We start from the raw sequence: 17,867 nt of genomic DNA, 5'->3' as shown, positions 1-17,867 counted from the left end.
AGCCAGGATGTCCTCGCTGAGGGATGGTGAGGTGGAAGGATGGACTCGACACCATAATTAAAGATGGCGCACAGAAGATGGCGTGGAGCTACTTGGTTTCAACTTTGGCTAGTGCATTAACTAACACACACACACATACACACACGCACACACACGCACACAAACGCCCACAAACGCCCACAAACGCCCACAAACGCCCACAAACACAATACCTGTTGTTGCAAAGTTGAGAGTTTGTGTTACCCAGTTTGGACTGTGTCAGACGTAGCTACTCCTTAGGAGCAACTACCTCCTCCTATCAGTTTTTTTCAGAGCGAGTAAGTCAAAAAAACAAACAAACAAACACACCAAGTTATCCAAGTTATTAAAGAGAAGGAAACCCAAGGACCTATAAAAAATCTCCATCCTCCCCTGCTCACATATTGACCCACCCAGCACAAACAAAATCCCTTTAGACCCCACTGATGCTGAGCGGTTTTAGGTTAGAAAAGAACATGAATTATTCTGCTGCCTTCACATCTCCAATTACAAGTTCAAATGTTCATGGGATGACTCATCACCGAGACCAATAGCGAAGTTCACACTCCTCTATTAAGTCTGCCTCAGGGAAGAGCATGTTCAGTGCTGCTGGCATCATGCAATGCAGTTGTGCAGTTTTCATAATCAGCACAATCAGTCGGAGCACGGAACAGCTGCACCCTTCTCCTGCAGTCCCACTGTGTGCAGAGAAGACCAGTCTATGTAGCATGCTTAGAAAGGTCTGCTGCCGGGGTGATGCATCCTTTCATTTATCAGACTGCAGCAGGTGGAGCCAAGCAGTTTCAATGAAGCACCAAAAGGCAAACCTCAATGTAGCGTGACATACTTAGCTGGGGAAGAGGAGGCTCTTGCAAAACGAAAAGGAAAAACATTGTACACACATAAATTGCATGGTTGTGGTCTTGGGGGCTGGCTTTTGCTAATTAACAGACAAGGGACAGAGAGAGGCAAAGCTGGAGAAGAGCTGCTCACACTAGAGAGGAATACAAAATGTGGAAACAAAGGAAGAATTACAAAAGCAAGGCTGAAATTCCAAACCTATCCTACAATAGATGTTTTTTTTCTTTTTCTCTTATAGTATTTCAAGCTGTTCCACCAGCACCAACCCTCAGCTCAAGGCTCCGAACACAAAGGAGAGAAACCACAATAAAAGGAACAAAATCCAGCTTGCACACAAAAAAACAGGCATTTTTCTTTACACGCATTAGAAGCTCGGGTAAAATTTCCACTGACAGGTGTTAGATATAGGAACAAACCAGATGATCCATTAATTTTTAAGACTTGTTTTGTGCAAGAATTGAATATTCATAAAAAATCATCACACCATGCAAGTTTCTCACTCCTTGAACCACAAACCTGCCCGCAAGCTAGCCACGTCTCAGGTGTTCACCGCTCAGTTTTATCATTTTAGAATTACGTGACATTTTTATTCAAAGGATCAGGAGCAGAGCTCCTGAAAAGAACTAAAACAAAGTGGATACGGAAATGGACTATGAAGCTTTACAATTCATTTTAGCCAAACAGAAAACAGAGCACATGCTGTTGATTAAAGACACACGACAGCAGAGTAGTTTCCCCTTTAAGTGAATGCAGTGACTTAGAATAACACGGAAAAATCCTCTCTCTGTTTCCATTTTCTAAAGACACCAGACTTGTGCGGTTAAATGAGAAAATTTGCTTGATTAACTAACTACAACATAAATGTATTTGCATCAGTATGAATACACATGTTGTCAAGCTACAATTAACCATTTGCTACAGCCTGCTCCTGCACAGTAATGGCCAATCATAGCTTAGTAACCGTAACTAGGCATGGAAGGAGTGTTGCCAGATAAGCCTACAACCCAACCAATCATCATAACATTGAATCATTTTTTATTTTTCATTTTGGGGAGGGTTTTTTATTTTTTCTACCAAGTGTTTTGAATAATGTTGCTTGAAACATTAAATGTCTTCATTTATATGAGCAGTTTTGACAAGTTTTTGATCACAGAGCTATGTCCAAATAATATTTGAATTAGAAAATGAGTTTCACGTTCAATCTAGTTGCAATAAACTAAAATGACATTTGGTTTCGACAGTCATCACTTATCAGCTATTGCGTGTCGAGCTGAGCCTACTGAACTCAGTGCCCTGTCAATCTCAATCACACTACTGCAAGGAGAGGAGAGGCTGACTGTTTGAAATACAGCCTAACTTTTTGACCCTAATAGTAGAAAAAGTACTTTAAATTATCAAAGCCTAGTAAAAAAAAAAAAAGAAAAAAGAAAAAAGTAGCCCAGTTTGGCTGCAAACTGCCCAAGTCAAGGGTCATGTCATAATCTGTTTATCTGGTTACACGTTATATAATCCCAAAACTACCTGTTCAGGCCTGGAACTCCCACCCCATTGGAGCCAAGACGCTAGTATATTAGAGTTTACAGTAACAATAGCAGCTCTGTTTGGCTGGGAGAGATTACAGTGTAGCAACTCAAGCCAAGAGCGCAGATAAAATAAATTACTGTGTACTGCCATGGTAAACAAGAACAAACAAAATGACCAACTGACCAATAACTGTAACAGCATGCGTTCTGATGCAGTGGACGAAAATCACTTTGAGCTTTTACCAACCTTTTTTTAATTAGTTTCCTCATGATAAATGTCTCGGTACTTCACTGAGTTTTGGGAAGATTCTGGGGAAATCTACTGAGCCTGATCACACACAAACAGTGAGGACAGGAAGAAGAGGAGGATGGGGGGGAGGGGCTGGGGAGGGTAACCCGGTTCTGGAAATCCTTACGGTTGCCATGGTAACCCGCCACAACCGTCAGCAGAGGCGGCGAGGGTTACGTTACCTTCAGGGGAACAGCAGGGGCAGAAGGAGAGGGGTCTTCGGCGTGGCATCCCCACAAAGGGCTCAACTTCCACAAGACAGAGGGAAAGAGTGTGAGGGAGTGATGTAGATGGGGGCATTGGTGGGCAAGAGAGAGAGAGAGAGAATGAGAGAGAGAGACAGAATGGTGGAAATAATACAGGAGGAATAGCAGAGATGTTGGAGAGCGCAGAAAGGTTAGAGGACACAGGGTGTGGGAGGAGGGCGAAAGGAGAAGGGCGAGGAGGGGGAAGAGGGGTGTGGGGAAGAAAGAACATTGAGGAGAAAATCAAAAGAGGGCAGGAGCACTGTGATAGGGAGAAGACAAATCACCTAGAGAGAGGAGGTGGGAGAGATCATCTGTGTGGTGTGAGAGATGGAAAAAGGGGTAAAAATAGGAAACTGAAACAAGAGAAGACAGAAAACCTGGAGCACAGAAAGGGAAAAATAATGCTCCTGTTTGATTTTGCATCTTCAGATAATCTTCAATTAGACAACAGCCCTGCATGTCTGTTATGTTTGCAGTCATGTGCCCAGTGTTTAAGACAGTTTATTAAAGAATGTAATCCCATTATTAAAGCCATTACTGATCACAAGGAAATATATCTCTCCTCACAGACACAGATAATTGCCTCTTCTTTAAAGAGGCTTCAGCTTCTCCTTGTAAACACTACTTCAACATGTTTCGACCACTTGGCTCAATTTGTTTCCAGTGTGCTGACTTTTGAAGTGAAGCTACATCTAAAGTGCAAATTACAAGTTTTCTAATAAGCACTCGCAAAACAGATTTTCTAAAAAAAAAAAAAAAAGAATAAAAAGTAAGTTCATAGATAGAAGATGCTACCTTAAAAAAAGCCCCCAAATTGTGAAATAAATGAAGAATAAATAACTTAAAATGGGGAAAACAAGCTTCGGGGACAATATAGAGATAACTAAGGGAGAGAGATCTTTGATAAAAACACATAAACAAATGATGTATAATTACATGACACAAATAGGAGGCCGACAAGTTTCTCAGGTTGTGGGGTGAAGGAGCTGCAAGAGTGTAATACTAGATAATTACTACAAGGGACTATCACAGAGAACAAAAAAAAAAAGAAAAAGTGCAGTTTAGAATATCTGTTTTGGACAGATCTGAGTCCTCATGAAAATTTTATGGCTTCACCAAATCCTGCAAATATGGTTATGAGATAAATTGTTACCAGGGAGCGCTCAATAAATCCTTAATTGTATGGTAATCATTCAAGTAGGGGATGAAAATTAAAAGGAAAAAACTAGCAGTCTCAGAGTACAGGCATACTTATCCGGACTTTAGATTTGGTGCCCCCTGCAGGGCTCAAGGGCAACCACGCTGACGAAGCAACTATGCACCTTACAATCTGTTAATCAGCTAAAAAAAAGAGTTCTTCATACCTTGATCAAGCAAGACAAAGAAAACTAATTACAAGCTACCAGCAAGCAGAAGTCCTTCTGCAGACACACCGCATCCAGTTTAAAAACAACGCTGGATTTGAGTTGACGACACCTCACGCCCCTGGTCAGCCAGTTAGGTTTGGCGTACGTACAGTTTATTCATCTTTATGTCAAAACTCCACGCAATCTCCTGTCTGATGAGTGACAACAACCAGCAGGACAAAACCACAGAGAAGCACAGGCCCTGGTCAAATATGTGGGAATGCACCTTTTTCTCCCTCCTCTTGAGAGATTCCACCTAAAAAAAAAAAAAAACCCCAAGGAGGAAAAGATGCATTTCCCTCATATTCAAACAAGGCCACAGTCTACAAGAAAACAACATATACCACAAGACGTCTCATCCAGACACGGTGGACACTGTTACTGCTGACTAATCACACTTCAGACAAAGCAGGGTCAAGGGTTGCAACATTGCCTATTAGCACACCACACCACACCACACCACACCACACACACACACACACACAAACACAAACACACACCACACACACACGAACTCGGGGAGTAATGCAACTGAGCAGGTATGAGAAAGTCAAGGGAGCCATTGCTGGGACTACAGGACAGAACTACAGCAGCACAGAGCTCTGAGGGGAAGCTTAGAGCCAGGGCAGCAGTTTAGTATGAGTCAGTCCAGGGCAGGTTATACAATACTTTCACAGTGTGTGTACGTGTGTGTGTGTGTGTGTGTGTGTGTGTTGAGGGTGATGTAAATGTGTGCGTACTGCAACATGTGCCTCTTGTATGATAACATGCTTTTCCTTCATCAATTATATTTTTTGTACAACAAAAATTATAATACTAATATATTTTAGCTTTACTGTAAAAACTCATTACAATCATCACTAGGTGAGATGAAACTAACTGAAAATGTCAGATGATGTAATTTAACTGTAGCAGAATATCACGTTGAGGCAGATCAAAATTAAAATTTTGATTTAATTAATTTAACTTAGACACAATTTATACAAACAAAAGCTGGTGTTATTCAGCATTTTATTACTATCAATAAATCCAATGAAAAGACCAAAACCAACAATTCCTTAGCCTGTCTCAAAATGGGGGGGGGGGGTAATTTGCCTTTATTACATCAGTTGCAGTGAGAGAGAGCGAGACAGGAAAATCAGGGAGAGAGAGAGAGAGAGAGAGAGAGAGAGAGAGAGAGAGAGACAGGGGGGATGACACACAGCAAAGGGCCTTGGGCCAGAATCGAACCTGGGCAACTGCAGTTAGGACTAAGCCTCAATGGTAAGCACTCTACTAAGTGAGCCACTGGGGCGCTTCCATCTCAAAATAGCTTGATTTTCCTTTCGCACTCTGTGGCACTATGTGCCAATCCTCTCTGTTCCTAATTAAGTTGCAAAACTGGTCCCAAATATACAGTGAATTTCCTCAAGTGGTTGGGCACTGTAGTCTTTAGCAAATGTTACCACAACAGGAGAAACAGTGCATTTTTGGGGACTGTTTTCTATTTTCACTGAATAATGTTGATGACAGCAGAACAAGGTATGTTGGGCTGAGCCAAAATGAACTTTATGCCTGTGTTCACCCAGAGCGCTTTATCTCTATGTATATGGGTTTGTCCTTTTCATGCGATTTGTTGCCAAAAATATATATAATACCACCAGCATTATCCTTAAAATCAGAATCCTATAAACTTGTCACGCTGTTTTCCCACCTCAACAATTGTTCTCATGATTTAAACTGTGTATTTATTTTGTATAAGCTGCATAATATGAATATGCACAACACATTTTTAAAAGGGGAGCGCTCTTTATTGAGCATGTTCTGTATGCGGTATGAGTTTGTATGGTAAACAATGTCAGTGCATTATTCTACCCTTTTTATTTTGCTGTCACTATTGGAGTGGTCCTCAGCATATGCTCATTGTTTCATTGAATGCAGCACTGTATATTGCTGTTTGCATTTCTGTCTCTGCAATATGTCGCAGTTTTGTATGTCTGCTGCAGTTTGTATTGTAAAGTCTGCTTGCTGACGAATGACAAATAAAAGCTACTCATTAATTCATTCATTCATCATTCATAAGTTTATAGAGATCAAAGTCGATCTTAAGAGGACAGCATGAGGCCAAGTGTCTGATCTTTGTTTGATGTAAAGAGTGTCTGAACTAAAAACCCAGTGAGGGTGGAAGGATGGGGAAAGGGAGGAAGAGGGAGGGAGGGGAATAGGAGCGGAAAGTATTGCAATGAGGCTAAAAGCCAGCCAGCCAGCCAATCAGCCAGCCAGCCAGTCAGCCAGCCAGTCAAGGTAGATATGATGGGTACAAAGCTCAAGTAGTAAAAAAAGGAAAAAAAAAAAGGGGGGGGGGGGCAGATTGGGTTAGCCATTAGGTTAGTTTTAAAGCGACAGATTTGAAATACATACCGCCCAGATGCAAGTCCAGGATTTCACTGTAATTAGAATCTCCCCAATAGTCTACAATGACAGGGATATATTAGAGATAGGAGTTATTTTACACGGCCCCAAACTGGGCACACAAACACACACACACACACACACACACACACACACACAAAATTCTCCAACAAGTCATGCACATTCTTGCAAACACACAGACACACACGTACACACTGCAGCAACACTCAGAACAAAGAGAGTCCATCAGTACTCACCACAGTGCATAATGCAGTCATATGTGGTTTGTGCAATATTACAGTACATGGCATTTCCCAAATTAATAAAGAGACCGCTACATAGATTTGCTGTATTGCTGTGTACTGGCTCAGTCTCCTTAATTTCACACAAAGCCTCTTGGGCTGTGTTGTGTGCTGACATTTGGAAGGTAAATGTTGTTTGCTTGTATTATGTGCATTTGATTTGACAAAGTTACAGTTGCTCAGACAACGAAGAAGATTTAATTTTCTCCAGTTATGTTCCATCCAATCCATGTGGAACAAGGTTCAATTACAATAATGCAATGATTTAATACTTGGTTATTTCCGACTGAAAGAGTGGCTGAGTGTTAAGCGAGACCTTTGCGTGCAACATTTGAAGTCAGAAAACAAGTATGGATTGTGGTTAGTCACCGTAATAAAAGACATAATAGATAAGATCTCAAATATCAAATAGCAAATATCTGTACCAAGTCACTCAGCCACAGCAAATACTTTCAGTAAACATTCTAATAAAGTAGTTGTCAGCTTGCAACCCAATTTAAATTTGATCTCTTACGTTCTGATTGCATTTGTACAATAACATGATCTGAGTCTTGATAAGAGTACAGAAACTCTCCTCATTGAGAGGCAGTGAAGAGGACAAAACACATCCAGAATGAGCACACACAAATCTATGTCGGGACACACATTCTCCTGATTCGCATGCAGCTCGGACTGACGATGGCGGACATGTCGTGAACGAACAGAGACCAACATGTTCAGAGATGGAGAACTGTTGCAGTGTGTCACCACAGATGGAGCCTACATAACAGTGTCACATGTCATTAATAAAAAATAAATCAAAAGAAAAAAAAGAAAAAAGGAAACTACAGTAAATCTAATACCTGATCTTCTTTTGTGCTGTTTGGGTAATGTATAAGTACCTTTATACAATCCTTTAAGAGAGTAGAGTAGTAAACAAGTTAAACAAGTTAAAACATACTCAAACATTTTATTGAAGGGAAAGTAAGTAGTTACTTGGTTAATCGGAAAATGGCCAAATTTAAAGAAATGTCCAATGCATATGTGCATGCATTTGCATGATAAAAGTTTTTATTCTATTCTGTTACCATCCCCATCAAGTAAATTAGGAAGGAATACACTGTCAGCACTATAGAAGATAACCTCAGAACCTTCCTCTCATACAAAACTCACATCACTTAAATACCATGTTATTGCTACGGCGCACTATTCATGCTTGACACGGTTACAAAACTGTACCAAATAATGAACTGTGCTGCTCGCTATTAAATAACGTATTCTTCACCTCAGAAGTATATTGTCTGTGATAGTCCCTTGTCAAGACTAATTTAGGTTTATTACTTTTGTGAAACGATCATGTCTTTCTGCACACAAATCTACAGGATGAAATACGCTTCAGTACAACTGAATAATTGGTAAATGTGGACGGTGATTTCAACACAGTCTAAACGTTCGCAAAGGGACAGTTTTTCTGAGGTAATGCAATTCTATGTTACATCATCCTAATTATTGATATTACGATTATTCCCTTTGGAGCTCTAGAAAGGCTGAACTTGTGTTATATAAAAGATAAAACATGGTCTCACAGAGCCACCACTGACACAAAAACAAAATTTAATTGACATACATACAGTAAATCACTTGTAAAATGTTAATAATAAGAGTGTTATGAAATTTATTACACCCTTTAGTTCTGTGAATGTGTGTGCTATGTCTATCTGTAGCAGCATTATTGATGCACCACGACACGTGGGACCAAATTGATATATTTTTTTGTGAATGTTTGAAGGTGTAAGTAACAAGTCGTTACCTGCTTCTCCTCTCAAAGCTTTCTCCACGGCTACGCCCCGTTCTTCCAGCTGCCTCTGCTTCTCCTCCACCTGCTCCAACTGTCTCTGGATAATCTGAGCAGACAAGCCGGGAGATGGTCGCATTATTAATGAAGTGCACAAACGCACAAACACACAGTGGCACAAGTGCATTATAAACAACTCAAGTCGCTCTCACGCGGGTGCACAGAACAATAACAATCCTAATTACAAGTGATTTTGTCCCAAAATGTTCAATGGGAGGCAGCTGCAGAGGTTACCTCTAACACTCCGTTGACGCAACAGTTTACTCTCATTAAAAATAAATTTCTTAAGGCGCGTTGGGAGAGCAGATAATTAGAACTGTATTAAGTAGGAGAGCCTGCTTTGATTGGCATTAGAAATATAATTTATGATTTTCACCAAAAACTATTAATATTTCATAGCTCTCCCTCTTCGGTCCAGACCACACTCTCACTTGTCATTGGCAGTGGCAAAGAAAAGGAGGCAGTAATGGAGGGAATGCAGCCTCTGAGGACTTTTGAGTCCATTTTACATGCTCCTTACCCTGTGTATTAAACTCTGGTTACCATGAACAAATACAGCATGAGGGCAGATAAGATGTCTGGCTTTTTGAGACACTCAAATATTTAAATCAAAGTAAGTTTCTAGTGGGGGGAGCTTTAGCTAAATTATCTGATCTGTGCCCACTACCAATAGAAGGGTATGACTTGTCAATTTGACAATTTGATTACAATTTTTAAATTTTTAGAATAATTCAATATAATTATCATGATGAATTACTGCAGTTTCTGTCAACATTGCAGGTACCGTCAGTTACTGACTGCCAGACATTTTAGGGGTGCAACAAATGAAGTCGGTGTGTGGATCCAAGTGAAACCACTTCACTACTTAAAGTAAAATGGGTTTTGCCTTTTTTAAATGACCTATTGGCAAATTCAGCTCACAGACGCCTTCGGTGAAAAAGAGAGGTGCCTTCTGCATCTCATATGTGGTGGTACTGTGTGCACAGTGCTTTGATGAAAAGATGAGATGAAACCTTTGATAGAAGGTGATAGAACTTTGATAGATAACTGGTGTGTGACCTGGTGCAATGGGCAGAAAGACATATTTATAAAAATGAGCTTAGTCTGAAAACTAGTTTCCTCTCTCTCTCTCTCTCTCTCTCTCTCTCTCTCTCTCTCTCTCTCTCTCTCTCTCTCTCTCTCTCTCTCTCTCTCTCTCTCTCTCTCTCTCTCTCTCGAGTTTCCCAACTCTTAAGATTCTCAGTCAGAGCTTGACTTTATCAGTGCTACGCAGCAACAGGCAGTAAATAAAATACCATGGTTTGTGTTCTGCAAATGGCCACTGAGAGGAAGCAAAATTGAGGCGAGCGAGAAGAGACAGCAATCAGTCAATCGCAGTCAATCGCAGTCTTCCTCTACTACATGCTGTATATATAAACAGACCTATACATAACTTCTTTGACATGCATGACATGAATAACTGTGATACTGTTGCATGTCAACAACCCCTCTTAGTGTTTGAAAAGCCATTCAGTACACGACCTCTGTAGGGAAACCAACTAATAGAGAATACTGTACATTCATCCTATTCAACCTTTTTTTTTTCCATACATTGAAAGCAATGTGAAAAGAGACAGAAACCTGTTGTATTGGTAACAATGGAAAGTTGGCATTGGTCAGGTACCTGGGCTCTGTGCAGCCTCTTCAGTTCCTCCTGCTTGGCTTGTCGTCGCGCAGCTTTCTGGACTCTTCGTGTCAGCTTGGCATTCAGCTCTTCCTCTGTGTAGGTTTTCTGGTAGACGAGCAAAAACAGGGGTTAAAAACGTGTCTCATTCGCAAGCCGCTAATCTGAACAGTTGGCTCCATGGGGGCCCTGGCCCTTCAGACAAACTGAACAGGAGAGGAGGGGGAAACTCTGATTAGATCTTCTAGAAGGTGAGGATCCACATCAGCTAGCACAATGCACTCTAGCTTCACTACACATCCACCCACTTCTCTAGGCCTATGAATTGTAATCCCAAGGTTCGGTAACATGAACATCTTAGAAAACAAAGTGACACATACATCAACTTCACTGCAGCTCTCACAGTTATAATCCTTCTTCACAATTTGATAGGCAATTCAGTATGCGCGTAAGCAGGGATGTTTCCCCTCTCAGTTGACTTGTAAGGACATAAAAAGCTGGCGTAAATAAGCAGCAAGAGAAAATAGTTCTGAGGGAAAATGTGTCAAAGTTATTCCAGTAGCCAGACCGGAGTCAAAGCAGTGCCACAGTGACAGATGGGCAAGTTAATATCATACCAGTCAGACAGGAACAGCCCCTGATATCAAGAGATGCTGAGGTGTCATTGTGACCAGAAAGGTAGGCGGTATTGGAAAAGTCATGTTTTTAACAGAGTGGATATCCAGCAGTGAGTGAGTGGGCGCTGCACTCCGACTGTCACATTCATCCAGAGAGGACGGTTAGTTTGAGGTCAGATGCACATAAGGTGTTATGATAGCAAAGTGGCGCATGCGCAGAGGGCTGGGGCTGGAGGGGAGGGGGGGGGGGTTATCAATGGGAATGTATGTAATACTACCTTTGTGGCGTATGATCTCTTGAACGCCAGTGCGTGAGGAACATAAACAGACTTGGGGAAGACAAAAAACATAAAAAAGGGAGGAAACAAACATGATACAGATGATATGATTAAATGGGTTAATGATTATGTGAAAATTGGTCAAAATAAAACAAACAAAAAAAAAAAAAGTAATTAAAAAGTAATATTTAGCAGGTATGATCAAAACAGGCAATGTTAATATCCCACACCAAAACATAAATATGACAGGGTGCAGCGACATTTTGTACATCTATGTTAATTCAAAATTAGTCAAATAAAACTAATAAAACACTAAATCACAAATGACAATGTAAGAAACGGATTTGACATGTAAAACCAAGGATTTTAGAGACCTGTCTTCCCATAAAGTGGTAAGAAAAGTCTCTATTAAATACACTTACAGAGCTGGGAAACTATAATACTATACTAGAGACTAGTCTACTCGATTCCTGTGGGCTCTCATTCAATTACACACGGCCTGGCAGGCATGATGCAGCTTTAATCTCCCGTGACTGTAGCTGAATAAAGTCCAAATTCAGACCAGTATTCATGAAGAGTAAGAAAATGTCAATTCATTCTCCACGCGTGTCGTCGGGATGAAGAAAACTAAATGGGAGCATGTGAAGAGTTTGTTTTTTGTGTGCGTTTCCATTGGTTAATGGATTCATGCCTCTGGCCCTGAACTCACTGTATCTATCTAAACCACCAGGTACACACACAAAAACTGAGCAGCAGCAGAGACAGAGATTTTGAATTTCAGCCATAAGCATAATGAATACAAATGAATTAAAATAAAAGAGCTCGTATTAGAGACAGTCCTCGCAAAAGTAATGCCTCCAGCATATTTAATGAATCCAGTCTTGAAGAATTCACTCATTTAGCAATTTTGATAACACATATGATTATGATGTACATTTAATATGTCATATTGTGGAGCTGAAAAATATGTTCTCAACCATGACTTGGGTACATGATTTGTTCTGAGGGGAAAAAAGTTGAAATATTCTTTTATTCCAATTCTTCTTAAAAAAGAATTAATGAAGTTTTATTACAAATTAATTCCAGGCCAGCTTCAACAGCCAGAGGCAAGCCATGTAGGCTATGTGAGTGTTCATATGTTTATTTGAAATTCAAAATCTTTTAACCACCACTGCACAATACCTCGTCATTGTCTTTCTCCTTTTCTCGATCAACCTCTTTTTCCCGCCCTCTTTCTTTATGCCTCTCTTTCAACCTCTTTTTCTCCTTTAACTCCCTCCTTCTCTCCTTCTCCAGTTTCTCCTCCTTTATTATGGCTTCCTTCTGCATGCCTGACACTAGGTCAAAGATGTCCATATGCCGCTGGGAGTGGAAGAAATGATTTAAATGGAAGGTGGTTTTCAGGGAAGCAAAACAGAAACAGGGGCAATGGATGTACTGAGGACACGTCGAGCCTCGCAGAAGCCCTGTCTGCAAAATGCTGTCTCACCCGCTGTTGTCTGGAAAGGCTACACAGGCATATCTGCCAGGGTTAGACGTAGGGCAGTGTAAATATGTTAATGGTGTTCTGCTTTGCACCTAACTGGATGAACACATCACCTGCTACTGCTGTTTGTGTGCGATTTTTGCTGATAAATGTGAGGTGAAGATAGTGAATTTTCAGAATCAAGCCTCACTATATCTACAACAACAAGATCAAAAAGAGTAGCTGTTCAAAAGGGTTCAGAAATTTTGAATGAGTCACAGTCTCATCTAAACTTCACCCTACAGTTTGCTGACTGGTCCGGCTTTGGGCAGCGGGTCTCCACTGATTGTCAGCAGATGTTTTATGGACTAAAATGTCTTAAATGAGCCGAGTCAACTCAAGCTGGCTGTGCGAAGCTCTACATGTCTAAATTACCTGATGGCAAAGATGTGAAATGTCTTAGTTGGGTCTATTGTTACTCACATCTGCCTTAGACTTCTGGGAGGATCTCTCCAGAACGTCGTCACAGGAGAGGTCTGAGTCCTCAGAGAAGCTCAAGTTTCTGCGTGATTTCAAGTCTGTAACGTGTAAAATAAACAAAGAAATTAACTAAATTCCCACATTCAAAAACACATTTTAAACTCTGGATTGCCTCTCTCACCTGACGATCTCCCAAGAGGCGATGTTCTTTTCCCAGAGTCCTGAGTGGTGGAGCTTGAGGACGGCGTGCTCGGACACGATTTGTCATCCTTCTTCTTTTTGTCCTTCTTGTACCCTGAGAACACAGCCTTCCATAACGACTTATGTTTGGGCGGTGTCTCGTCCGTGCCGGAGACCCTGCTGCTGTCGTTCTTGGCTTTTTTCTCCTTCTTGTTCTTGCGCGGCGAGAAGAGGGAACTTCGTTTCTTGCTCTTACTCGCAGAGGAGCCGTCGGATGAAGCCGCCGAGCTGTCCAGACTCTTGTTGCTGCTGAAGAAACGCTCCGGTATGGTCTCGGCCTTCTTCGACTCCAGGGCTTTCACGGCCGATGTCTTCGGAGATCCGACTGACTTTTTACTTTTTCCTGCGGTATCCGGGGTCACACTCCAGGCCACTTTAGGTGAGGCACCCTTGTCAACGTCAGATTCTTTCATTTTGTTCAGCTGCTTGGCCATGGCGTCCTTTAGTGCCTGGCTCTTGACAGACTTTTCTCTGGCCCTCATTCTCTCTTCAGCAATCTCCTTCGCCTCTGGAGAGAACTGAGTTGCCCTCTGTGTCTTCGAGGCCTGATTGCCTTGGATATTGGGTTTACCATTTTCCATCGCTAGAGCCAAATGCAGAGGAGGTCTTTCCCTGCTGGGCTTGCTGGTGGGTGGAGTATAATACCTGTTCATGCTCGTCTCTGGCGTCCGCTCATCATACGTCTCCTCCACGTCATCGGCAAACGGAATCTCCTCCACCGTCTCCACAAATGACTTCCTCATCTCCACCGGTCGAGGCTTCTTCTTCTCCCTCATGACGACCACTGGAGCTGCTTCTGGCTCTGCCTGCGGTGACGGGACTTTCCTGGGCGCAGGCTTGGGTGCAGACACAGGGCTCAGCTGGGTCCTTGGCGTAGGAACAGGATTCTTGGTTTTCGCTGGCTCTTTGGCACGCTCAGGTGGAGGTTTTTCTGTTCCGTTGCTCCAGGACACCTGATGTCTCTGCTGCCTGAGCACGGCTGGAGACTGATTAGCAGGCACAGGCGGTGGTGGGCTGGAGGGCGGGGTGAGCATAGTGGAGTCAGACATGTTGTAGCTGTCACTGTTTGCCGTCTGGCTCGTGGCCAGGCTCCCATTCAACCCCAGGCCAGAGCTGCTGCTGAGGTCTCTCTTATCGGAGCCATTACTCTTGGGCTCCGCAGGTGCAATGGGAGTAATGACCTGACCCTCAAGAGTGATGTTGAGTCTGCGAATGACAGCGCGGCCAGTGAAGGCAGGCTTCTGTTCCTCAGACACATCTGGAGACTGTGTCTTGACAGGAGTTGGTTCCTGTGTTGGAGCCTTAACAACACTCTTCTCTAAGATTTTGCTACTGCGATCCAAAGGAGTCAGACCAAGGCTTTTTCTTATCTCAGCACTCTTTAACCAAAACTCCTCAATGATATCTGTCTTTTTAGAGGGAGTTTCCTCTGTTGAGGAGTCTATGGACTTTGAGTGCTCCGATGTGTCCTCGTCAGCTTTGGTCATGGGCGTTGAAGTGACCGCGGGGACAGGCTGAGTTCTAACGGGAGAATCGGAGGTGAGGGGCGACGACGGTTCCTGACAAGGCAAAGGCTGGGCACAGATTGGGGAGAGCGGGTTACCCGTGAGAGGGCAAATGGAGCGGTGAGGGTAGACCGGAGATTTCGGTGCGCAAGTCTCTGGCAGGGGGGTGGGCTGGGAGCGAATTGGTGAGCTAACTGGAGATTTGACAGGGGATCTGACAGGTGACTTGATTGCGGGCTTGAGTGGAGAGGCGATGGGTGATTTGCTGGGTGAACTGGGAGGTGACGAGGCAGAGACATTGACAGGAGAAGCAGCAGCAGGAGGGGAAATAGGAGAAGAGACAGTAAAATGATCGTGTACAGGAGCAGGGGAAGGGCACGGCGGGCTCTTGGCAGCTGGAGAAGGAGTTGTCCTGTCAGGCTTCGTTTCCTCAGGTATGAACGGTTCAGGGAAAAAGCGAGTGCCGGGAGACTTCACAAGAGGTATCTGGAAAAGAAAAACAGAGACGCTCAGGATTTCAGGACTTCAAAACTACCATCACTTATCTTCAACTTTAGATTTATCTCACGTGTGTCTCAGGCCCTGGTGATGGTTTGAGAGGGGAAAGGATGACATCTTCTTTCTGCATTGGGCTGCTGCTGGATGGCTCTGAAGGAACAAACAACAAAAATGCACTGCTATTTATTCTTGTAACAAACATGTACGTGAATGAGAAATTTCAAGGAGTGATTAGTGATGTTTACCAATACTGGAGGTCATTTCCACACTCTCTGATTTCTTGTCTTCTTCAGGAAGAGCTTCAACATGCTCTGATTGGTGCAAACGAGCCTCAGCTTCTGCATCTGAAGGGATGTCATCTGGAATTTAAACATAACATTATGAAGTATTGCACTGTTATACAGCTTTATAATAATTTAATTATTTCCAGTATTTTATTGTGATGAGTTCTTTATAAACCAAAGATGTGAAAGAACTGACTGTCTTGTTATTATTTACTGGCAGCTTACCCTGATCCATCTCTGTACCAGGTTCTATATCTGGGCTGTCTGCTTCTGCTTCCAGGTCTTCATCCTCACCGGGCTCTGGCGCAACAAAGAAATGACAAGAAATAAGTCAAAAGGTTAACACATTCTGTCTTCAGTCATTCACAGAGTAGAGAACATTTTGCAACTTTCTACAACAACCTAACCTCAACTCAACTTTTTTTCAGAAATTAATGGCTGGAGATGGGAAAAAATAAAGCACAAGAATTAAAAGATTGCTTCATGAAAAAAGCAAAGTTTTGAAGAGTGGCGTGTTTAACTAAAATATTTTTTTTTCCTGCAAAAAGCTTTAAAGAAAGTGTTCTGGTAAAAAATGACATTCGTTTTGCATACAAATGTAATCATACAAGTCTGTCAATAAATATGAACAAAAGATGGGCGCAGAGTAGCATTAGTAAATACATGCAGCTATCCATTTATAAATTGGCAAAATGGATGACATTCGAACCGAGCAAAAGCACAACGGAAATGTTAATGACAATGTTACGAGAGGAGCAGCAGTCCCTCATGTAAGAGACTCAAAACTGGAACAGGAGAAACGACCCACACAGTTAATTCATGCAGTTATTTGAAATAATATCACATATCACATTAACCATCATTTGTGCTCAATGGACAAAATGGTCTATTGTTCATGTGGGTGCACAAGCACTTACTGAAAGACCATCTGATTCTAGCAGGTCTGAGCACAAGGAGATCTTTACTGAGCTTTTAACCCAGAACACAAGCACTGTCTATGAACTAAGGACTCTCATTCCATTCATTCAAGCTTTTAAACTGTTGATTAAGTGCCTCGGCAGACTCATTCTCTAAACTTTTTGCAAGTACAAGAGCCATTAAGGGGTTAGTCCAAAAAAAAAATAATAACAGCACCAGCAGATTCCAATGAAATACTGCACATATTACCCATCAGGGGAAGAAACACTGGGGTATTAAGTGTTTTCAAGCCTTGATAGCTCATCTGTCTCTGGAATACATTACATTGCAGTATAGTCTGCTATGTAAGTAAAGAGAAAATACATATTTTGGAAGTCGGAAAGGGTACGGTGAGAGGTTGGGTTGGGAAAGGTGAAATACAGGCGCTGATACGATCCCAAGAGAGAAGAACTCTCAAGAGCGACAGCCGTACAGCATGCATGCTTGTGAGGTTACTGGTCTCTGCACGTGTTTTCCGCATGCTCCGGGAAAAGGCCAGCCGATAGACAGATAAGAGTACAAGTCTAAGGCGGGATGTAACGATCCCGTTTGACGTCTGAGCTACCTCCAGACATGGACTCCAACCAGACTCTCACTGCCTCGTGTCGGGCGGATGTGTGGGCAGGTGCTACGTTCAAACCAGAAGATACAGAACGACGAGGGATAGATGGCAGGGAAATAACAGTAAAGTAATTAGACACATGGGAAAGGACATAGCAGAACACAAAAGAACAAAGCAGAACAAAATCAAAAAGGAATTGACAAGGGGGTTATGTGAACTTAACGTTCACCCCAGCGGACCAACAGCAACTCTGAATGACAAATTAAAAGACTGAACACAAAATTAGACATTCCACGAAAAAAAGCAACGTGACAAAAATGTACAAAATCAGAGATGATTATAAACAACAGGTGGGTTAGTTGGGTGAGGTGGCTCTTCCTGTCGCAGACACAGACATGAAGACAGAACAGCAGCAGCCGCACTGATGAAAGGAGACCCTGATTCTT

At 42.2% G+C, this 17,867-nt stretch overlaps 1 protein-coding gene across 14 annotated transcripts in view; it reads right to left on the bottom strand.

Annotated features, from left to right (window-relative positions):
* Positions 1-17,867, bottom strand: part of LOC111228358 (protein-methionine sulfoxide oxidase mical3a-like) — a 66,019-nt gene that overhangs the window by 3,660 nt on the left and 44,492 nt on the right. For 8 of the 14 annotated variants that reach the window (XM_022754166.1, XM_022754176.1, XM_022754178.1 and 5 more), the window contains 11 exons: positions 17,425-17,487; positions 16,128-16,202; positions 15,864-15,977; positions 15,689-15,768; positions 13,557-15,606; positions 13,379-13,473; positions 11,431-11,481; positions 10,536-10,643; positions 8,828-8,921; positions 7,881-7,931; positions 6,746-6,796 (listed from right to left, as the gene is read on the bottom strand). In XM_022754166.1, coding sequence (XP_022609887.1) covers positions 6,746-6,796; positions 7,881-7,931; positions 8,828-8,921; positions 10,536-10,643; positions 11,431-11,481; positions 13,379-13,473; positions 13,557-15,606; positions 15,689-15,768; positions 15,864-15,977; positions 16,128-16,202; positions 17,425-17,487 — 2,832 coding nt within the window. The remainder of the gene's footprint in view (positions 1-6,745; positions 6,797-7,880; positions 7,932-8,827; positions 8,922-10,535; positions 10,644-11,430; positions 11,482-13,378; positions 13,474-13,556; positions 15,607-15,688; positions 15,769-15,863; positions 15,978-16,127; positions 16,203-17,424; positions 17,488-17,867) is intronic. The other 6 variants (XM_022754172.1, XM_022754170.1, XM_022754173.1 and 3 more) reach the window with 6 other exon arrangements.

This window comes from Seriola dumerili, unplaced genomic scaffold, assembly GCF_002260705.1.
Source record: "Seriola dumerili isolate Sdu_G_001 unplaced genomic scaffold, Sdu_1.0 BDQW01000219.1, whole genome shotgun sequence".
Classification (NCBI taxonomy): Eukaryota; Metazoa; Chordata; class Actinopteri; order Carangiformes; family Carangidae; genus Seriola; species Seriola dumerili.
The sequence above is the reverse complement of the archived record's forward strand: the minus strand, read 5'-3'. Positions and strand labels throughout refer to the sequence as shown.